A 23,948-nucleotide genomic window follows, 5' to 3' on the forward strand; every position below is an offset into this window, starting at 1 on the left:
AATTGCTTAGCATTTTTTTGCCTCTCAAATTCAGTAATGTTATTAATTGGCTGTATGGCAGGGCTGTGAAGGGAACGGTTGTGTTAAGCCTATTTCTATTGGTGTAGACTTTGTAAAGTTCTACTTCCATGAGTGTAAAAATGACTGCAATATCCCCATTTTCACTTGTGATGCATAAACCTATTGGCTATAGGTCTACACCAATTTACATAATCTCTAGATCATGTAGGCATGTAGCCTAACCTAGTAATTTAGCAAGTAAACAATTTGTGACCTTATTTGAGTCACTGTAAATTATGTGGTTAGATTTGCACTGTAATGCTACATGTAGATGATGCATAGATTATTTAACTTCTTACTTGTTCCGTTTATATTTGAAATAAATACAGGCTAATTAGCCCAAATACATAATTTCGCATGTATGTTATGAATGCTATGTGATTGTGCGTCTGCGATGCAGGTTACATTTGCTATAGGCTATCAATTCGACTATTACTGTATAGGCTAATAACAACATGCCATGCTGAAAAGGTATGTCGTGTTGTATAACCTACTATTTAATGATTCAGAACAAAGTTATGGTCCTTTACAAAAAGTAAATGTTGCCTACGTGTAATTGGTCATATTCACAGTCAATGAGGCAAAACGTTTATTTTCTCAATAGACTAATGCTCTGAAGTAAAATAATTTTATTCCAGTTATTAACTTGTTTTTTATGCTAAACTAAGTTTGTCTTTATTTTGCTGCCTTGTTGGGTTTTTCCCCTGCCCGGAGCATTTTGGGGCACGCTACTGCTGCTGCAACGCAAGACGCAGGAGGTTGGTGAGAGAGTGGTGGACTGAGCTTGTTATTCCTCGGGCAAGGTGGTTGTATTTCGCACCATTAGACACCCCCGTTAACAGTCCCGTTCCCTTGACACACACCTCCCTCCCCTGCCCCCCTGAGGATTGGCCACTCAATAAAGAGCTAGGCTTTTTTCCTGGTACAACAAGGCTCCAGAACATAAGGGGAGGGTCATTAATAACTAATTAGAGGGGGTCACACCAGCAGGATATAAAGACTACCAGGACTTTGAAACGGCGAAACATTTTAAAACTTCAGCCAGCAAAGGAGGACGTGTATTTGGCAAATAGCCTAGTCTGAAATTGTTGTGCATATAAGTATTCGTTTATTTTTATTTGTGTGTGTGTTCCATTTATTCTCCATCCATTAAAAAAGGCAGATGGACATCTGAAATTGCGCACAGACTAGCTTACTTATATTTCGGCATTTTTTAGATAAACCTCACAGATTTGTGGCACCATGGGTTCGGTGTTGCCCGCTGAAGCATTGGTGCTGAAGTCTGGATTTAAACAACAAAGTTTGTCTCTGTCTGAAATTATCACCTCGGACATTCTCCATAGTTTTCTCTATGGTAGATGGAGGAACGTGCTTGGGGAACACCTTTTGGAGGAGAAGATAAACGTCAGTCCCAAAACAGCTTTCACCGCAGAGGTCCTTGCGCAATCATTCTCAGGGGGTGAGTATATTGGATGTTTCATTTCGAACTATGCAGGCCTTTATTATTTGTATCCTTTCAACTGTTTCCGTGTCTTTATCCACGTATAGCCTGTTTATGTATTAGTATAAAGTAAAACAAAGTTACATATATTTTATTGATATAATTGAGTTTCGTTATTTTGAATTTCCTAGGCGACTCTAAAGTGTGTTGATCATTTTTTACGTAATTCAAGTGTTGAAATGCCGTCTGTCTAGAAGCAGCATATAGACTAACTGTGAACTATAAGCGATCATATTCACATAGCCTATAGGCTTACAGAATTTTCCAGACAACCCTTTCTAAAGTTCTGTTCTGGTCCCCATGCACTTTTTCCTTGAATTCCATTTATTTCCATACCATTAAGCGTATCAACCGTTTCACGACATGATCCCACGTAGCATATTTAGAGACTCGTTTAGGATCGCGTGTAGCTAACTGATGGTGACTTAAATAGGGATATTAAATGAATTTGGTTAAAGTTGTGCTTGACCTAAGAAAGTTTCCACACAGACCACGGACTATAGAGGGAAAGAAAAACCCTTTATTTTAAATGTCCCAGGTTTTATCTTGCATTCAACAATCTCAGAAAAGCCTCTCTCCCCCGCTTTGGCAGCTATTACACGCCCGACACTTTTCTCTTTCAGTCGCCATTAATAAAGATTGGTGTTCCTCCGTTAATATGCGGTGAAGGCTAATTCTATTGCTATTCACACCATGTCAGCCGTCTAAATCGCCTTTCCATTTTCCCCCCCAGAAATTCCAAGGCCTTTTAAACAAGTCCTCATTCAATTGGCCCTACATGTGTTGCTACAACGTTTTTAAGTGGATCATGAATGTGGAATTATACATTTCTTTCCACTTGCATTTAGCCTCTAATGTGTAAGGGCCCATCACATCCAAAGCATAACAATGTGCTGCTTTCAGGTTGGAAAATGAGCTTTTAACCCTTTTCTGCTTAGGCTCAAATTAAATGTCACTGGTTTTCACACCCTAAATGATTAGGCACCCAATGAACAATGCTTGTATAAAATTGAGTTTATAAAAGACATGAAGACATCCTTTGGTATTTGTAACAATACTAACAACATTTGTTGTCAACTGGTGAAAATTGATGGCCCACGATATTCAATATCCCATTTGTGAAAGCACTGATTTCTGCTGCAAAGAGCAATTTCATAGGAAAGCATTGAGACCAGTGATCGCAATTGCAGCCTAGACAACTGAAATGTTGCATGATGTTGCTACAATACAGGTATATGTTATCATGCTAAATGGGCCTCTCTGTTCCCCAGAGGTTCACAAGCTCTCCAGTCTGGTGTTGCCAAGTGAAGTGATAATAGCCCAGAGCTCCATCCCTGGCGAGGGCCTAGGAATCTTCTCCAAAACTTGGATCAAAGCTGGGACAGAGATGGGGCCTTTTACTGGCCGAGTCATCTCGCCTGAGCATGTGGATCTCTTCAAGAACAACAACCTCATGTGGGAGGTAAGCAAAGGTGGAGTGTGCATGCATGTAGCAGAAAAGACACTGGTAGGTCATGTACAGGCTTACACCCCAATGCTAGTCATTTAACAATTGTTTGTCACATACAACCACATACACATGAAAATAATAAATAGGATCAGGTTATTGCTTGTATGGATATAGATGGACACTCCATTGTTTTTGTGTGTTCCCTTAGGTGTTCAATGAGGATGGTACTGTGCGCTACTTCATTGATGCTAGTCAGGAGGATCACCGCAGCTGGATGACCTATATCAAATGTGCCCGCAACGAGCAGGAGCAGAACCTGGAAGTGGTGCAGATTGGCAGCAGTATCTTCTACAAAGCTATGGAGGTGAGTTTGACCCACAGAACTAGAATGAGTAGAACGGGAATCCTCATTCAAGTCAATGATCCCTCTCTATGAGATTCAATTTCTATGGCTAGACCCCTAGAACAGCGTTATTTCATTACATTGTTATTATTATCACGACTACTCACATTATTACATCTATATGCACTACATTCTACTTCTACATGATATTGTACAAATAATAATACAAATGTTATACTAATACTATATTCACAAGAAGTTGTCTTACAGACCCAAATGAGCTGGGCCCTTTGTGTGTTTAAGATTATTAGTAAATTAGTCGGTCAGTCCATCAGTCAATCAATCAATCAATTAGGCAGTCATTAGTTATGATGTATTGTTGTGTTGTTTCTGATGTTATTGTTATTCCATAAAAGTAATGTATTTTGTATGTCAACCCTGCGCAGACCATTCCCCCCGACCAGGAGCTGCTAGTGTGGTATGGAAACTCACATAATACATTCCTGGGGATACCCGGAGTTCCAGGAATAGAGGATGACCAGCAGAAAAAGAGCAAAACCGGTGAGTCTTTAGTCGGAAACGATTTAGGCCAAAAGATGCAGATTGGCTTTTCACTATCGCTTTCTGAAATAGGCTGCCAAAGTTTAGATTTATTTATTTCATGTACAACATTGAGAGTGTTTGTCGAGATGAGTCTGACTCTATTCTCTCTCTCTCTCCTAGATGAGTTTCATATTTGCGACGGCTCCACCTCCTCGGCCTCTGCCCTGCCTACCACCGCTAGCCGGATGCGCTGCGTCATCTGCCACCGGGGCTTCAACTCTCGCAGCAACCTGCGTTCCCACATGCGCATCCACACCCTGGACAAGCCCTTTGTATGTCGCTTTTGCAATCGGCGCTTCAGCCAGTCGTCCACCCTGCGCAACCACGTGCGCCTGCACACTGGCGAGCGGCCATACAAGTGCCACGTGTGCCAGAGTGCCTACTCTCAGTTGGCAGGACTGCGGGCGCACCAGAAGAGCGCCAGACACCGGCCCGGTGGTGCCGGGGGAGTGGTGGTGGGCCTCCACCAGGCACACTCCCCCCCACCCCCCCAGATGACCACGGTGCCCCACCCAGCCTCTCTGGTGCACCACATCCCCACCATGGTCCTGTGAAGGAAAGCCTTGTACATTCATTCCAATAGGCACATCCCCCTCGACAGTGATGATCGTACTGCAAAATGTGATGCTTTTCTACAAGTCTGCACTTCCTTGCACATATTTTATGTAAATTAACTGGCTTTAGTGGTGTCACTGTTAGAGCTACCGGCAAATGGACTTTCTGATCACATATAATAGTTTGGCCCTCACAATTTCTCTTTTACAATGCACTATGTAGGACGAAGGTGATCTAGGTACTGGAATTCTGTTAACTTACTGTCAAAAATGTAACTAGACCTGATGTTGTCACTGTGACCGTTCTTGTGAGATTAAGTTTTTATATATATTTGGGTCCATAATATACAGTACTGTATGTAGTGTATTGATTGGTCATGCCAGGTACCGTCATACTGATAACATATAGAAATCCATTGATTTTATAGATATAAAAAAAATCTATTGGTCAAGTTCTGAATGGTTTAACATTTTGAAGTTATTGGAAGTTATTTTTCTCTCTTACCAGTGCATGGGACAATATTTGTCTACTCAATGACCATAAGTCTTGGGATGTTCTTGTACATCTTCAGAGGTACTGTATCTGGGAGGCAAATGTAGTTCACTTTTGTTTGCATGCAGTTTTTTATTTATGTTTTGGAAAATAATGCTATTTGTTTGTTTCCACCTGAATGAGGTAGCCCAGGCTGACAGTCAAATTGATTTGTACAAACAAGATCTGGGTTTGGGAGGACATTCACACATTCTTAACATTGATTAACTCATATTTTTTACTATTGTAACAAGAATTGCATATTTTGCAACCGTAATGGATGAAGGATCATTTGAACTGGTCACTTAACAGGATTTTCCAGACTCTCCCAGTAACCGTTAGCTTTGTTGTGTCCCAGTCAGGGAATAGAATGATTCATGACATGTAAATACACTATATAAGATGTAAATATAATCCTAAAATGTACTCTATTTCCAGAATTATTGAACAGTCACTTTATCTCTACATGTACAGTATGTATAACTTAAATGACAAAACGGGGTGCAGTGTATTACCTATACTATGTTTGCATATATGAATTACTTTGTATTTTCACCTAGTACTCCAAATAAATCATTGTAACCTTCCTTGTCTTCTGTTAATTGTCCCATGATTATAACTGTTTATATCACACAATCTCTCCATATATAATTAACTGTACCATATACTGTATGTCTAAATTCAGTTTCCCTTAGTGAGTTAATCCATTGATAAGCCAAATTGCATTAAGTAAACATGGTTTCCAGTAACCTCCTTATCAACTTGCATCACAGAGCCAACAGAATCCCTCTTTTGAAATAATGCTGTAAAAACAGAGCTTAAGCAAACTCACCTTTGTGACTAGAAATGGTTGGAAATTCTGAGTTTTGATGACCACAGTTGATGATTAACTGAAAACAAGCAGACTGCATAACTCCTTAGTGGGCTGGATAAAAACATCAGCGGTTGGGTTTGCAGAGTCAGTCAGTCTCATCGGCAGTGGAAGATGAAACTCTTACTGCTTCTTTGTGTTTTTCATTGCTGCTGTTTGGCAGGTGCTCAGGAAAAGACGTAAGTGGCTGCATTTATGACAATCCTGGCAATTGTGCATTTTTTTAGTTTTGACTTGTTTGGATTAGTAAGTATAGTAAGTAGCTTTGTCTGAGCCAGAATGGCCAATAGGGCAGGAGCCTATCTCCTGTTTCTGTAGCATGAGGCAGCTTAATGTACAAGTACATTCCCTGAACAGGACACTAGTGTGTCACAGTGACATATTTTCTATAACCCTGTTTTTCCCATATAACTCTTAAGGTACCTGATCACTGCTCCTAAACTCCTCCGACTGGATGCATCTGAGAAAGTGGTGATTCAGCTGTTTGGCTATACCCAAGAAGCCAATGTCCATGTTTACTTGAAAAGCTCTATGGATGCAGCCCATATAAAATATGCTGATCAGTTTGTGACCCTCAACACCCAGAATGGCTTCCTGGAGGCTGTCACATTGAGGGTCAGACAAAGCTCCAACGAGTGAAACAGGCAGCCATGTTTCCTTTTGAAGGACAGGGCAGTATTAACAAAGTGCCTCAGAGTAGGAGTGCTGATCTAAGATCAGTTTAGCCTTTTATAATAAAAAACGAAAACAAGAGGGACCTGGTCCTGGATCACCATTCCTTCTCTGAGATGTTTTACAAATACAGGCCCAAGTGTCTATATCTGTGTAAAACAGGAAATACGTAGTAATACAAAGACCATGGAGATTTGAAATGTTTATGTTATGTTGGTTATGAAATGTATGTGGTTATGATTTAGCATGAATTTTTTTCACATCTTTCTTTGCAATAGGGCATACCGGGTTTGTATGAATTTTATTTGAGATATTTGTTCTTAGTAAGGATTTTTTAAATCAATATATTAACTCTCCACAGATTTTCCCTAGTACGTTCCTTAAGGATGCCACTCATACATACCTTGAAGTTAGAATTCCAGAACAGTTTGCGCAGCACGTGAAGATACCAGTCTCTCGTAAAAATGGCTTCCTCTTCATTCAGACTGACAAACACATTTATACCCCAGAACAATCAGGTGAGGATGATAACAGCATTGTGTGTGTGTGTGTGTGTGTGTGTGTTGGTGCGTATGTGCATGTGTGTTTGAGCATATCTGTTGCTAGTTGTATGCCATTGTGAGAAGTGGATACACATACCCCTTCTAATGCTAAGCATGATCCAACAGTGAAAGTGCGAGCATTTTCTCTCAATGAAGATCTGCAGCCAGCCCTTCGACCTGTGACTCTAACTTTCAGGGTGAGTGTATCACAAATGGACGTTCCACTGGGCACACCACGTCATTTCATCGTGGATAACTGGGGAATGTTTCGTTGAGAGACGTTGATCAATGAGATTACAACCTATATTTACCCACATAAAAAGACAGCCAAAAGTTAGTTTTCACTATTGTTTCAACCATCTAAAAGCACAACCATATTCCAATGGAAAAACAATGTTTGATTTTTGGTTTAGGTGTCACCCACACTAAAAGCACAGCAACGTTTAAATGGGAATACAGTGTCAGATATTTTGTTTATTTATAGATTATATGCTTTATCTAATAGCAGAACCAAAGGACATGGATTGCAGTTGAGATAACATTAAATGTATATGGTGCAATTGATCAATGTCGTTCGACAATCTGCACAGATTATTACAGAAATTGTGAAGATCTCCACGGAACTGCGACAACCTATGCTTGCTATCTTGAACATGCATGCTTTATATCAGTGGTTCTCAACTGGTTTTACCTCGGGACCCAAATTGAACCAGGTTGTCTCAGTCACGACCCAATATTCGCATCGCCAAAATACAATCTGGAAAACTATTTTTAATGGTATATTGATAGTAAATGTTGCAACTATATGACAAGAGAACAACATTCCCACCTCTTTCATTGTCAATAATAACATTTTGCCCATATTCTTGATGAAACATTTGAATAAACTCTCTAGCTTGAGACCACAAAATCAACCAAAATAGTGCTACTAATAGCTCTATATTGAAAATACTGTGATTGAAGAAAAACATTTCTTAGATTAAATTCTATTTTTTTTTAATTCATTATAATTTATACACATTCTCTACCTGGTTTATGTCGTCTAAATTCTGACTGGAGTATTTTGCATTACCAAGACAACTACTAGGCAAAATAATGCAACTCTGTGGAAGACAGATTCGTTCATTATTTTCCGTAGAATGCATAGCCCCTCGTTGATTATCCCTTACTTCTATAACCGGTGGGTTTAATCCTGAATGCTGATTGGTTAAAACCGCATTCCAGCCGGTGTCTTTTCCACAAGTTACTACCAGCTACATCTATGATGTTAAAATGCCTATTTACTCGGTTCCATCTGACTGGCAATCCACTGTCTCATCAACCCAGCCAGGCACTTTATAAACTTGATCTCCACTATAAAAAGCATCTAGACATTATCTCACATTTAGTTTTCAACAGTGGAGATTTGAATAAACCTTGTCTGTCTCTCCGACATTTGCAGCATTGTTTCAATATTCAAATTCGATCTGCTGTCCCATAGTAATGAATGTGTCGGGAGTCGGAACGAGACAGAATGGCAGGCAGCGTTTCTCAATCAGCCAAAATCATTAATCAATTGGTATCATTTTTATGGATATAGACAAAGAAATGCCAATAGAAAAAAGGTGAAATGAAGTGCAGCTAGTTTGCAGTCTTTCCAGCTTCAGTTTGAAGTGATTGTGTTAGCTAGCTAGCTCCTCTGAACAACAGTGACCTGACGAGAGAGCACATTCTATATGCCAGGCGAAATCGCGCCTCGTTATCTCATTGTTATGGTTGTATCCAAATAAATGTCTCTAGAAAATAGTTTAAACAAATGCAAATGCAGCTACTTTGCTGTTATTCTGGCTAAATTAGTCGTAGTTGGCTGACTAGCTAGCAAGCAAGTGATAAGACTGTTGCCAGCCAGTATGGCAATGGAACATTTAGAACGAACGACTGGGTCGCGTCCATAGATACAGAAAAAAAAGACTATGACTGGGTCGCGTATCTAGCAACCGAACGGATAGAACTAACGACCAGCCGGCTTGGGTAGCAACCTTAGATTGGTTTCGGGACAATATCTTGTGGAAGGATGAAATAGTATGAATAAATTCATCCAAATAACGTTCCACCACGTTGTTCATTATTTTCCATAGAACGTATAGTCCCTCGTTGATTATCCCTTACATATGTTAAAGAATATGACTAAATGCAACTTTAAATTGACTTTAACCTGTTAAACTTTGAACATAGTTTGGGGTACCTGTTCCGTGGAGCTTGAGTGCTACCCACTCCCACTTTCGAAAGCTACAGTACTTGTCTTTTGGAGGATTTTTTAATATATATTTTGTATTTATTTAACTAGGCAAGTCAGTTATGAACAAATTCTTATTTACAATGACGGCCTACACTGGCCAAACCCGGACGACGCTGGGCCAATTGTGAGTGATGGGACTCCTGTGATACAGCCTGGATCGAGCTCAAATCTTACTGAATCCAACATATCAATTATGAATTTGTAGACAAAATGGAATTAACTCCAGACTAAGTCAGTGGCACAGATGGAACTATCCAACCAGCCGATACTTCTCCTTCAAATGTGGATAATTGGTGGCGTTGTAAACTAAACAGTTCAATATCACTAAATATCTTTAAATTTCAAATCAACCAGAGCTTAAAACCCTCGGCCTATTGTATTGTCTATTTTTAGTGGAATTCTGGGTTGAATTGAAACAATCGCTGTTGATGACTTTGCAAACGCTATATAGACCTAAATAGCATAATTGATGATATATGAGTGATAAAGTATGGTCACATTTCATTTGCTCAGTTAAACCTACTCTTTGGAATGACATGGAACTTTGTCATTTTGGTGAACGGTCCCTTTACGAAGCACCTTCAATACCAGTGATCCAGTTAAGCTAAGTTATTTCCTGGAGTCCTGGACGACAGTACTTCTAGGTCTCAGGAAGGCAGTAGCGATGTACTTAGCCATACACTTAGCCATACACTACATTGATATGGGGCTTTCTTTTGTCTGGCAATGTATAGGACCCAGAGTTACAGAAGGTGGAAATTGTAGACATGACAGATGTCAATGGAATCCCATCAATGCAAAATCCTTTCAAAATCCCTCTAAAACCTAAGTAAGTGGTATCTACAACACAACATTTGACATCAAACTGTTAGTCATGATTCAGCATGATAATATCGGTTGTATGTTATCATTAATGACAGTACATACGGTGTGGTCCATGTCATAGGTTAGGTATCTGGATAATTGAAGCTTCTTACACAGATGAGTTCACCACAAAAAACAAAGCTGAATTTGAAGTCAAAGAATACGGTAACTCTACAAGAAATATTGATTGTGATTGATGATTGAATTATACTTAAAAAAAGTATAGTTATACCTCCCACCAAGTTACATTTATTTAGACACCTTTGAGTCTAACTTTTGAGTTTAACTGTGCTTTCTTTATTATTAGTATTACCCAGCCTATCCATCCACATGCAGCCAGAGGCTAACTACATCAGTTCCGGTACTTTTGAAGCTTTTAAGATCAAGATATCCGCCAGGTGGGTTTAAGAACAGAAAAGTTATGCTTTTTTGAACTGAAACGTATCTCAATCCAACAATATTCAGTCTGTCTGATCATTTTGCCTAGTTAAATAAAGGTAAAAATAAATAAATATATATATATATTTTTTTAACCTTTATTTAACTAGGCAAAATGATCAGACAGACTGAATATTGTTGGATTGAGATACGTTGCATTAATTAACCTACACTGTTGCATTAATTCTTGATTAAGTTAAGTCTTGTCTTACGCCTTGTTAGTAGTCAGGGCGGTTGTACATTATCTTGGATGATATTGAGTTTCTTTGTTATTTGTGCTGTGTATCAGGTATATTCATGGTGCTCCAGTTGCAAATGCAGAGGTATTCCTACGGTTTGGATACATTGGGAAAACAACTGTCATCCTACACAAATCAGTGAGAAGAGAGCAAGTAAGAATTAGTTATGAATAACAAGTTATGTTTGTGCGGTTGGGTGTGTGTGTCAGTGCACTACACATGGAGAAAGAAGATAGTGGGTTCGAGTCCCGCTGGTGCCACCCACAAGAAAAATGTATGCACGTATGATTGTAAATTGCTTTGGATAAAAATGTCAGCTAAATATATATTATTATATGATGTTATTGTTTTACATTGATCTTCTAGAGCCACTGGGGGTTTTTAAGCAACATTGTGATCAAACTTTTCAGATGACAGAAAGTGGTGATGTGGAGGTGTGCATAAACATGAAGAAAGCTCTATCACTTGAAGATGGACCCAAAGAACTGGAAGGGATGGTGGAAAAGTTCCTGTATATGGCTGTGATGGTACAAGAGCCAACTGGTGAGAGACGCACAGTGTAGGCCCCCCTTGTTGTACACAAACCTACAGTATTGATGCCGAAATACATACTCTATATAAAAAAACAGCTCCATTAGGCCTATCCATTTAAACAATAATAAGTTGTGATGCATCTAAGATTTGCTCACTTTGACCTAGAGTTTGATTGATCATTCAAAGAAGATCATTCCATTATTGCGAAATGATTGCATCATTTAGTTTAGCAGGAACATATTATTACTCTATTTTTTATCAGACAGGGTTATTTTTAATCTCTCTAGGTGGTATCACCCAGGAAGCTGAGATGGCCAATGTGAAGTTCTTAAAGTCCCCGTACAGACTGAGTCTTGTCGCTACTCCTCCTTTCATCAAACCAGGACTGCCATACACTATCAGGGTAGGGCACCTCTATAGCCTTGTTCACATTGGCAGTTTGCAGTGACTCAAATCCCATTTTGTTGCATACCTGATTAGAATCTGTTCTTTTTCCTGCAGTCTGAACAGTCAAAAAGCATATGGAATCAGATGTTTCAAGCCTAATTTCAAACCACCTAAATCTGATTTCTGGCCATGCGACTTGTGTCTGAATGGTCAAATCTGATTTATATGCCCTCAAGTGATTTTTAGACTGTTATTTGACACGTCTTGATGCGTACTCTTTTGACAGTTCCCAACTCCTATGGTCATTGTTCTGCCAAACATGACAGATCTGGGACCAAGCTACCTTTTATGAACAAATTGAAATACATGTAATAATAAAATTGCAAATTAAGTAGACACTGAATATATTCTCACTGTAAGATCTACTGTACAGAAGTAAATACAGTCATGTGAAAAAGTAAGTACACTCCCTGGAAAGTAGTCTTTTTTGTTGTTGTACATATTTGGACAGGTGGATATGTAATCTTCACTTCAACACTATTGACAGATAAAGGTAACCTAATTTAACAAATGACGCTAAAATATTATACTTTGCAATCATTTATTCATCAAAAATCTACAGAAATGCAATTCCATGGTGCGGAAAAAAACAAGTACACCCCTAACTTCAATAGCTGGTGTTGCCCCCTTTGGTTGAGATAACTCCATGTAGCCATTTCTTGTAACTGTCTATCAGTCTTACATCGACTCAGTTGAATTTTTCCCATTCTTTACAGTACTGCTTCAACTGTCATGATCGAGGGCTTTCTTGCATGCATGGCCCGCTTCAAGTCCCCCCACAGCATTTCGACAAGATTGAGATCTAGGCTTTGACTCTGCCATTCCCATAACCCTCCATTTCTTATTTTTGAGCCATTCTGTTGTAGCTTTGCTTGTGTGATTTGGATCATTGTCCTGTTGCAAGATCCATGTTCGGTTCAGCTTCATCTTTTTGACAGATGGCCTCACCTTTTCCTCAAGAATTCTCTGGTACAATAATGAATTCATGGTTGACTCAATGATGGCATGTTGGCCAGGCCCTGATGCAGCAAAGCAGCCCCAAACCGTAATGCCACCGCCTCCATGCTTTACAGTTGATATGAGGTTGATGTGATAGTGTTTTGTTTTCACCAAACATGGCATTTGGCATTCAAAGGCAGTGTTTGTCACACCCTGATCTGTTTCACCTGTCCTTGTGCTTGTCGCCACCCCCCTCCAGGTGTCGCCCATCATACCCACTTATCCCCTGGGTATTTATACCTGTGTTTCCTATGCCAGTTTGTTTTGTTTGTTCAAGTCACCCAGTGGTTTGTCTCAGCTCCTGCTTTTCCCCAGTATCTCTTTTTCCTCATCCTCCTGGTTTTGACCTTTGCCTGTCCTGACTCTGAGCCTGCCTGCCGTCCTGTGCCACTATTCTGGATTATTGACCCCTGCCTGCCTTGACCTGTTGTTTGCCTGCCCCTGTTGTTGCAATAAACAGTGTTACTTCAACACAGTCTGCACTTGGGTCTTTCCTGAAACCTGATAGTGTTTTGTTTTCACCAAACATGGCATTTGGCATTGTGACTAAACAACTCCACCTTTGACTCATCTGTCCAGAGCATCTGTCTTTACCCAGGTGTTGTCTGGCAAACGTCAATTGTGTCTTGATATAAAAAAATAAATTGATAGCAGAGGCTTCTTCCTTCCTGACCTTGTGCAGTCTCTTTCTGACAGTTGACTCATGCACTTTGACATTGATTGTGGCAAGAGAGGCATGTAGACCCCTTGATGTTACCCTGGGGTTCTTAGAGACTTCTATGACATATTTTGGTCAGCTTTAGAGCTGCATTTGGTGGGACAACCTGTCCTAGGTAGATTGCCAGTGGTCTGGAATTTTCTTAATTTGTCGATGACCTGTTGGAATGATGTACTTTGAATTGCTTGGAAATGGATTTGTAACCCCCTCCCAGACTCATGGTCATCAATAATCTTTCTTCTGAGGGCCTCAGATAGGTCTTTTGATCTTGGCATGATGTGTTACCACACACCCATGTGGTTAAGACCAAACCAGACCAAGTTTCTAATTGTTATGGAAGGCTGGACCCTCCCAAGTTAGTCTCTAATCATTTGCACCTGCTTTGGTGCACCTGATTCTAATTGTAGCCATTTTATGTGATTGTAAAGGTAGCGGTCTACGAACTTCTTCCGCATAAGGAAATTGCAACATTTTCAAAGTAAAACATGTTTTGTGTGATTTGTTAAATTTGGTAACCTTTATCAATGAATGTGGTTGGAATGAAGATCAAATATCTATCTGTCCAAATATGTAAAAAAAAATAAGACCACTTTCTAGGGGGTGTACTTACTTTTCACATGACTACATAATTGTAATTATAAACTGGGTGGTTCGAGCGCTGAATGCTGATTGGTTGACAGTCGTGGCATATCAGACCGTATACCATGGGTATGACAAAACAATTCTTTTTACTGCTCTAATTACATTGGTAAGCAGTTTATAATAGCATTAACGCACCTCTGAGGTTTGTGGTATATTGCCAATATACCACGGCTAAGGGCTGTATCCAGGCACTCCTCATTGCGTCATGCATAAGAACAGCCTTTAGCCATGGTATATTGGCCATATATCACACCGCCTTGTGCCTTATTGCTTAATTCTACAATCTTAGAAACAAAGGTGCTAAGTAGAACCATATAGGGTTCTTCAGTTTGTCCCCATAGGGGAACCCTTTTTGGTGCTAGGTCGAACATTTTGCAGATGGTTTTACCTACTATAGAACCCTCTTTGTTGGGTTCTTCATAGAATCCCTTTTAAATGGTTCTACCTAGAACCCTGTATGAAGGGTTCTGCCTCAAACCCTCTACGATGGTTCACTCAAGAACCTTTTTATCCTCTACCGGTTCTTCCTAGAACCCTCTATGAATGGTTCCACCAGCCTTATTAGCATTTTAAATGAAAGACTTTATGACAATACTTTACATATATCATACGGGCTTTCTTTGAGTGCCTAGTTATACCCTAACACAGTGGTTTTAGGAAACTCCTGGTTTACAGACCACATTAGGCCAGCAAGTCATATTATGCTGACTTGCAAAGTGATGTGTAATTCCTATTGGAATCCAGCCAGAGTGAGAATATTCAACAATTGGACCTATTAATCACCTGCAACCTGCGTTAAAGATATTACCTGGTAGTTTTTTATACCTTTTAGTCAGTAGTTCTGAAAGTAGCGCCCACGACCCAAAAGTGGTCCCCGAAAATTGCATACTGAGTCACAAGTGTGCAGATATGTGCACCATGTCAATGCTGTCTCTCGCTCTACTGTGTGTATGTCTTAAATAAATGGTAAATGTAAAGAAAATGGCGCCACATAGATTCAAGAAAACAGACACTTTCAATCTAGGGATTTCCTGGCTAATTAAGGTAAAACAGTAATTCTGCTCATAGATTATGCATGTATGAACTACACATTGACACATCCAGGCCAAAGTGTGAGGTTTAAAAAAGAAGTGTTAGTTGCCAAAGTACCGGAGCATGTCTTTAAAGAATAGCCTGGGTAGAGAAGATTGTTTACTTTGTACCTAAATCATCTAAACTGGAACAACCATCTCAGTAATGGGTGCAATAAGTCCAACTACGAACAAATTGGATTACTTTAGAAAAATGTATGTTATTTATCTTTGTGTAGCATAACATTGTACATGCAACCAATGTACATGCAAAAACACACATATTGAAACAAACAATTCTAAAGACCAATGTGCAATAGAGCATGCTTGGAAATATAATGGTTGTGATTTTGAGTGTTTCACTCATACTCCCTTCTATTCCCCTACTCCTTGCTCAGTAACATCATAGAAAATACTCATTTAAAAGACAGAAAACATGGCAAAGATACCAAAGTACTGTATATGCACAATTATTAACCTCTCTGGGGTATGTGGGACGCTAGCATCCCACTCGCCAACAGCCAGTGAAATAGCAGAGCGCCAAATTCAAAACAACAAAAATCTCATTATTCAAATTTCTCACACATACAAGTATTATACACCATTTTAAAGATAAACTTCTCATTAACCTCACAGGGCAAGGCGGGACGCTTGCCCAGTGGAATCGTGTGGCGCGAAATACAAATACCTCATAAATGCTATAACTTCAATTTCTCAAACATATGACTGTTTTACACCATTTTAAAGACAAGACTCTCGTTAATCTAACCACACTGTCCGATTTCAAAAAGGCTTTACAGTGAAAGCAAAACATTAGATTATGTCAGGAGAGTACCCTGCCAAAAATAATCACACAGCCATTTTCAAAGCATGCATATATGTCACAAAAACCAAAACCACAGCTAAATGCAGCACTAACCTTTGATGATCTTCATCAGATGACACTCCTAGGACATTATGTTATACAATACATGCATGTTTTGTTCAATCAAGTTCATATTTATATAAAAAAACAGCTTTTTACATTAGCATGTGATGTTCAGAACTAGCATACCCACCGCAAACTTACGGTGAATTTACTAAATTACTCACGATAAACGTTTACAAAATACATAACAATTATTTTAAGAATTATAGATACAGAACTCCTTTATGCAATCGCGGTGTCAGATTTTAAAATAGCTTTTCGGCAAAAGCACATTTTGCAATATTCTGAGTAGATAGCCCGGCCGATTTCAAAAAGGCTTTACGGCGAAACCATACCATTAGATTATGTTAGGACAGCACCAAGACAAGAAAAACCACACAGCCATTTTCCAAGCAAGGAGAGGCGTCACAAAAACCAGAAATACAGCTAAAATTAATCACTAACCTTTGATGATCTTCATCAGATGGCACTCATAGTTCTTCATGTTACACAATACATGTATGTTTTGCTCGATAAAGTTCATATTTATATCCAAAAAACCCATTTTACATTGGCGCGTTATGTTCAGAAATGTTTTGCCTCCAAAACTTCCACTGAATGAGCACATCAATTTACAGAAATACTCATCATAAACGTTGATAAAATATACAACTGTTATGCACAGAATTAAAGATAAACTTCTCCTTAATGCAACCGCTGTGTCAGATTTCAAAAAAGCTTGACGGTGAAAGCACACTATGCAATAATCTGAGTACAGCGCTCAGTCACCAAAACAAGCCATACAGATACCCGCCATGTTGTGGAGTCAACAAAAGTCAGAAATAGCATTATAAATACTCATCATAAACGTTGATAAAATATACAACTGTTATGCACAGAATTAAAGATAAACTTCTCCTTAATGCAACCGCTGTGTCAGATTTCAAAAAAGCTTTACGGCGAAAGCACACTTTGCAATAATCTGAGTACAGCGCTCAGTCACCAAAACAAGCCATACAGATACTCGCCATGTTGTGGAGTCAACAAAAGTCAGAAATAGCATTATAGATATTCACTTACCTTTGATGATCTTCATCGAAATGCACTCCCAGGAATCCCAGTTCCACAATAAATGTTCGTTTTGTTTCGATAAAGTCCATGTTTATGTCCAAATACCTCCTTTTTGTTCGCGCGTTCAGTTCACTATTCCAAATGCAGAAGGCGCGCATGCACTAAGTCCAGACAAAAAGTCAAAGAAGTTGTATTACAGTTTGTAGAAACATGTCAAACGATGTATAGAATCAATCTTTTGTTTTTTTTAAATCATAAATCTTAATATTCCAACAGGACAATTCCTTTGTCTTCAGAAATGAAAAGGAACTCAGCTCGCTCTCACGGCCGCGTGCATGACTGAGCTCATGCCATTTTTCCAGACACCTCATTCCAATAGCTCTTATTCTCTCCCCATTCACAGTAAAAGCCTGAAACAACGTTCTAAAGACATCTAGTGGAAGCCTTAGGAAGTGCAATATGACCCCACAGACACTGTATATTGGATAGGCAATCACTTGAAAAACTACAAACCTCAGATTTCCCACTTCCTGGTTGGATTTTTCTAAGGTTTTTGCCTGCCATATGAGTTCTGTTATACTCACAGACATCATTCAAACAGTTTTAGAAACTTCAGAGTGTTTTCTATCCAAATCTACTAATAATATGCATATCCTAGCTTCTGGGCCTGAGTAGCAGGCAATTTACTCTGGGCATGCTTTTCATCCGGACGTGAAAATACTGCCCCCTACCCCAAAGAAGTTGGGACCACCAGATAAGTACAAAAATCTTCCCATATACAGTAGGTACAGTCTCACACCAATCTTTTTAAACTGATCAGATTACTCAAACTCCTGATGTTAAAGTTTAACACTGAGGTAAACACTAGTATTATTTAAAAGAAAGAAAAATTGTTATAATAAAACATCTTCTTCAGGTTCATAAGGGTTCTACAGTGCCTTCAGAAAGTATTCATACCACTTGACTTTTTCCACATTTTGTTGTGTTACAGCCTGAATAAAAAATGAATTAAATTTAGATTTTTTTGGACGCTGATCTACACACATCATGTAAAAGTGGAATTATATATATTAAAATAAATGTAATAAATGAAAAGCTGAAATGTCTTTAGTCAATAAGTATTCAACCCCTTTGTTATTGCAAGCCTAAATAAGTTCAGGAGTAAAAATGTGCTTAACAAGTCACATAATAAGTTGCATGGTCTCACTCTGTGTGCAATAATATTGTTTAACCAGATATTTGAATGACTACCTCATCCCTGTACCCCACACCTACAACTAACTGTAAGGTCCCTCAGTCAAGCAGTGAATTTCAAACGCACATTCAACCACAAAGACCAGGAAGGTTTTCCATTGCCTCGCAAAGAAGGGCACCTATTGGTAGATGGGTACAAATAAAATAAAGCAGATATTGAATGTCCCTTTGAGCATGGTGAAGTTATTAATTACACTTTGGATAGTGTATATATACACCCAGTCACTACATAGATACAGGCGTCCTTCCTAACTCAGTTGCCAGAGAGGAAGGAAACCGCTCAGGGATTTAACCATGGCCAATGGTGACTTTAAAACAGTTGCAGAGTTTAATGGCTGTAAGGATGGAACAACAACATTGTAGTTACTCCATAATACTAGCCTAATTGACAGAGTGAGAAGAAGGAAGCCTGTACAGAATACAAGTATTCCAAAACATGCATCCTGTTTGCAATAAGGCACTAAAGTAATACTGCAAAAACTGTGGCAAAGCAATTAACTTTTTGTCTTGAATACAAAGTGTTATGTTTGGGGTAAATCGAATACAACACATTACTGAGCACCACTCTCCATATTTTCAAGCCTAGTGGTTGCTGCATCATGTTATGGGGATGCTTGTAATCATTAAGGACTGGGGAGTTCTTCCAGATAAAAAATAAAATGAATGGAGCAAAGGAGAGACAAAATCCTAGAGGAAAACCTGGTTCAGTCTACTTTCCAGCAGACACTGGGAGATTAATTAATCTTTCAGCAGGACAATAACCCAAAACAAAAGGCCAAATCTACACTGGAGTTGCTTACCAAGAAGACAGTACATGTTCGTGAGTGGCCGAGTTACAATTTTGACTTAAATCTGCTTGAAAATCTATGGCAAGACTTTAAAATGGTTGTCTAGCAATGATCAACAACCAAGCTTTGCACACCTGGACTGTACAATATTTTCCCATTATTCTTATCAAAATTCTTCAAGTTCTATCAAATATACATTTTATTCAATCCATTTTTAATTCAGGCTGTATCACAACAAAATGTGGAACAAGTCAAAGAGTTTGAATACTTTCTGAAGGCACTGTACCTATGTGAAGGAATAGGCAAGTCCATCTTAATTCTGGTATTAGGCAATGGTCTGTTGCATGTTACATTTATATTTTTGTTCAGTGTAGTTAGTTGAAATGTTGTAGGGCATCTGTAGATGGACTATTCAAATGAAGTGTTACCATTGAATTGTAATATTTAAGATACATTGGGTGCCATTTGAAAAAGGTTTGTGGCAAATTACTGTAAATTATTATTTGCATACAATATATATCAGATAACAAGGGCCAGTCCTGGTCACCTGGATCCACTGGTGACGACAAATCAAATCCAAATCCAGTCAAATAACAAAAAATTGTAACATAAGAAAGCAATCAAGTAAGTGACATTGTAAATATATAACATACTAATAAAAATACTAAATAAACTAAATCAAATACAAGAGGCAAGCATATAAAATAAAATACGATAAAAAAAAATTGTCCATGTGGATAGTGTGTGGAATAAGGTAAAGTGTAGTAGCAGCATATATTTACGATCGGAGGCCCCTTTCAGGTAACGAGTGACCTGAATCTGGACCCCCTCATCCGTGGCATCTCGGGTTGTAGGGTTCTTCCTAATGGCTCATATACACAAAGAATAGAACATTGAGTTACATTTGAATTGCACATGGTCTTACAAGAGTTTAAGAATGTACTTAAAAGTACTAACTCATTTAATAATATCAAAACTTACTGTGAAGAATGGTTTTCAGAAACAAGTCCCTGAAACAGGCCTTATCACCGGTTGTGGCGATGGCAAGACAGTTTGACAAAATGCAAGGTAGCATCCAACACTCTGGCGACTTAAGGTCCTTGGCACCCATTACAGCCAGAAACCGAAGCTACAAAATGCAAGAGAAGTATTATAAATGCCAAACTATGTTAAAATATTTCCTCCTCCACCCCCTATATTTTATGTACATTTATTGTGATAGTCTGTAAAGACAGATGGAAGATATTTCCAATACGTATTTACATTCAAGTTGGTAACAGTTAGCTATGTTCTTCCCTTCATGTCTGCGGCCCAAACTTGGCAACGTTGACCCGTTGTAGTGTCTCAGTCCTGGCCCTGTTTGAAACAATAATGTTACATTGAAATTAATTAAATACTGTGTAAGAAAGAACAGATAAGCAAAGTCCCATCTGGGCTAAGTGAATGTAACGTTTACATACCTCAATGGCTATCACATCCACATGGTGCTGTGGTAAATACAGTGCATTCGGAAAGTAATCAGACCACTTCACTTTTTCCACATTTTGTTATATTACAGCCTTATTCTAAAATGGATGAAATAAATTGTACCTCATTTCTTCCTCATCAATCTACACACAAAGCGAAAACAGTTTTTTAATAAAACTAAAAAAAGTGTCATTTACGTAAGTATTCAGACCCTTTGCTATGAGACTCGAAATTGAGCTCAGGTGCATTCTGTTTCCATTGATCATCCTTGAGATGTTTCTACAACTTGATTGGAGTCCACCTGTGGTAAATTCAATTGAATGGACATGATTTGGAAAGGCACACAGCTGTCTATATAAGGTCCCACAGTTGACAGTGCATATCAGAGCAAAAACCAAGCCATGAGGTCGAAGGAATTGTCCGTAGAGCTCCGAGACAGGATTGTGTTGAGGCACAGATCTGTGGAAGGGTACCAAATATTGTCTGCAGCATTGAAGGTCCCCAAGAACACAGTGGTCTCCATCATTCTTAAATGGAAAAAGTTTAGTACCACCAAGGCTCTTCCTAGAGCTGGCCGCCCGGCCAAATGGTGGAGAAGGGCCTTGGTTAGGGAAGTGATCAAGAACCCGATTGTCATTCTGACAGAGCTCGACAGTTCCTCTGTCAAGATGTGAGAACCTTCCAGAAGGACAACCATCTCTGCGGCACTCCACCAATCAGGCCTTTATGGTAGAGTGGCCAGACGGAAGCCACTTATCAGTATAAGGCACACATGACAGCCCAGAGTTTGCCAAAAGACACCTAAAGGACTCTCAGACCATGAGAAACAAGTTTCTCTGGTCTGATGAAACCAATATTGAACTCTTTGGCCTGAACGCCAAGCATCACGTCTGGAGGAAACCTGGCACCATCCCTATGGTGAAGCATGGGTGGCAGCATCATGCTGTGGGGATATTTTTCAGTGGCAGGAACTGAGAGACTAGTCAGGATCGAGGGAAAGATTAACGGAACAAAGTACAGAGAGATCCTTGATGAAAACCTGTTCCAGAGCGCTCAGGACCTCAGACTGGGGTGAAAGTCCACCTTCCAACAGGACAACGACCCTAAGCACACAGCCAAGACAACGCAGGAGTGGCTTTCGGGACAGGTCTCTGAATGTCCTTGAGTGGCCCAATTTAATGACACACCAGATTAGCTACATAAATAAAGGGTATTTTTTTCTCCTCTGAGTGTAGACATAACGTTAGTCAATGTTGTTAGTTAGCTTGCTAGCAAACTATCTAACATTAGCAAGCTATTTAGTTAACCTCTCTGGGCTAGGCGGGACGAATTCGTCCCACCTATGCAACAGCCAGTTGAATCCCGTGGCGCGATTTTCAAATACCTTAGAAATGCTATTATTTCAATTTCTCAAACATATGACTATTTTACAGCATTTTAAAGACAAGACTCTCGTTAATCTAACCACACTGTCCGATTTCAAAAAGGCTTTACAACGAAAGCAAAACATTAGATTATGTCAGCAGAGTACCCAGCCAGAAATAATCAGACACCCATTTTCAAAGCTAGCATATAATGTCACAAAAACCCAGAAGACAGCTAAATGCAGCACTAACCTTTGATGATCTTCATCAGATGACACACCTAGGACATTATGTTATACAATACATGCATGTTTTGTTCAATCAAGTTCATATTTATATCAAAAACCAGCTTTTTACATTAGCATGTGACGTTCAGAACTAGCATACCCCACGCAAACCTCCCGGTGAATTTACTAAATTACTCACGATAAACGTTCACAAAAAACATAACAATTATTTTAAGAATTATAGATACAGAACTCCTTTGTGCAATCGAGGTGTCCAATTTTAAAATAGCTTTTCGGTGAAAGCACATTTTGCAATATTCTCAGTAGATAGCCCAGCCATCACGGCTAGCCATTTAGACACCCACCAAGTTTAGCCCTGACCAAACTCCGATTTACTATTACAAAAGTTTGATTATCTTTGTTGTCTTCGTCAGAATGCACTCCCAGGACTGCTACTTCAATAACAAATGTTGGTTTGGTCCAAAATAATCCATCGTTATATCCAAATAGCGGCGTTTTGTTCGTGCGTTCCAGACACTATCCGAAGTGTAAATAAGGGTCACGAGCATGGCGCAATTCGTGACAAAAAAATTCTAAATATTCCATTACCGTACTTTGAAGCATGTCAACCGCTGTTTAAAATCCATTTTTATGCCATTTTTCTCGTAAAAAAGCAATAATATTCAGACCGGGAATCTGCGTTTAGGTAAACAGAGGAAAGAAAACAAAGCATTCGGTCGACGCGGGCACGCGCCTGAGTCTCACAGTACTGTAACCAGCCACTACCCAAATGCGCTACTTTTTTTCAGCCAGAGCCTGCAAAGCCACGATTCAGCTTTTTGCCGCCTTCTGAGAGCCCATGTGAGCCGTAGGAAGTGTCACGTAACAGCAGAGATCCTTTGTTTTGGATAGAGATGGCAAAGAAGGCCAAGAAATGGTCAGAAAGGGTACTTCCTGTACAGAATCTTCTCAGGTTTTGACCTGCCATTTGAGTTCGGTTATACTCACAGACACCATTCAAACAGTTTTAGAAACTTTGGAGTGTTTTCTATCCAAAGCCAATAATTATATGCATATTCTAGTTACTGGGCAGGAGTAGTAACCAGATTAAATCGGGTACGTTTTTTATCCAGCCGTGTCAATACTGCCCCCTAGCCCTAACAGGTTAAGTAGCTAATTCGGGTAGCAAGGACACCATCATATGGCAAATTAGCCAACTTAACAGCATTTACCATAATTTAGTTAGCTAGCAACAGCCAAGTTCATGTTTCTCACTAGCTAGCTAATGTTAGCAAGACATCTAACTTTGGCAAGCCAAGTTAGCCAAGTAACATTAAATAGCTAGGCTAGCTAACTAGCGTTATTGTCCTTGTTAACGTTACCCAAGTAAACCTACATAAAATGAGGGAAAGCAGTAATGTTACTTACTTAAGCAAACAAACTTTGCATTCTAATCTGGTGCATGAACAGATGAGAAAACTAAAAATTAGAAATGTTCAAACGTTGTTCTATT

General features: G+C 39.2%; 2 protein-coding genes across 3 annotated transcripts in view; both read left to right on the forward strand.

Annotated features, from left to right (window-relative positions):
- The first annotated feature begins 990 nt into the window (after positions 1–990).
- prdm12b (PR domain containing 12b) lies at positions 991–5,629 on the forward strand. The gene is made up of 5 exons (XM_014174797.3): positions 991–1,519; positions 2,833–3,023; positions 3,220–3,375; positions 3,801–3,915; positions 4,078–5,629. Exons 1-5 carry the CDS (start codon positions 1,303–1,305, stop codon positions 4,509–4,511), a joined length of 1,113 nt encoding a protein of 370 aa, XP_014030272.1. The 5' UTR covers positions 991–1,302; the 3' UTR covers positions 4,512–5,629.
- A 316-nt stretch (positions 5,630–5,945) lies between these two features.
- The window catches only part of c5 (complement C5), a 56,871-nt gene continuing 38,868 nt past the window's right edge, over positions 5,946–23,948 (forward strand). Inside the window, exons 1-10 of one of the 2 annotated variants that reach the window (XM_014174798.3) lie at positions 5,946–6,093; positions 6,334–6,529; positions 6,948–7,104; positions 7,255–7,325; positions 10,141–10,235; positions 10,353–10,435; positions 10,578–10,668; positions 10,998–11,100; positions 11,358–11,490; positions 11,769–11,884. In XM_014174798.3, coding sequence (XP_014030273.3) covers positions 6,029–6,093; positions 6,334–6,529; positions 6,948–7,104; positions 7,255–7,325; positions 10,141–10,235; positions 10,353–10,435; positions 10,578–10,668; positions 10,998–11,100; positions 11,358–11,490; positions 11,769–11,884 — 1,110 coding nt within the window. In that variant the 5' untranslated portion in view covers positions 5,946–6,028. The remainder of the gene's footprint in view (positions 6,094–6,333; positions 6,530–6,947; positions 7,105–7,254; positions 7,326–10,140; positions 10,236–10,352; positions 10,436–10,577; positions 10,669–10,997; positions 11,101–11,357; positions 11,491–11,768; positions 11,885–23,948) is intronic. The other variant, XM_045708901.2, reaches the window with a different exon arrangement.

This window comes from Salmo salar, chromosome 26 (assembly GCF_965601325.2).
Source record: "Salmo salar chromosome 26, fSalSal1, whole genome shotgun sequence".
Taxonomy (NCBI): Eukaryota; Metazoa; Chordata; class Actinopteri; order Salmoniformes; family Salmonidae; genus Salmo; species Salmo salar.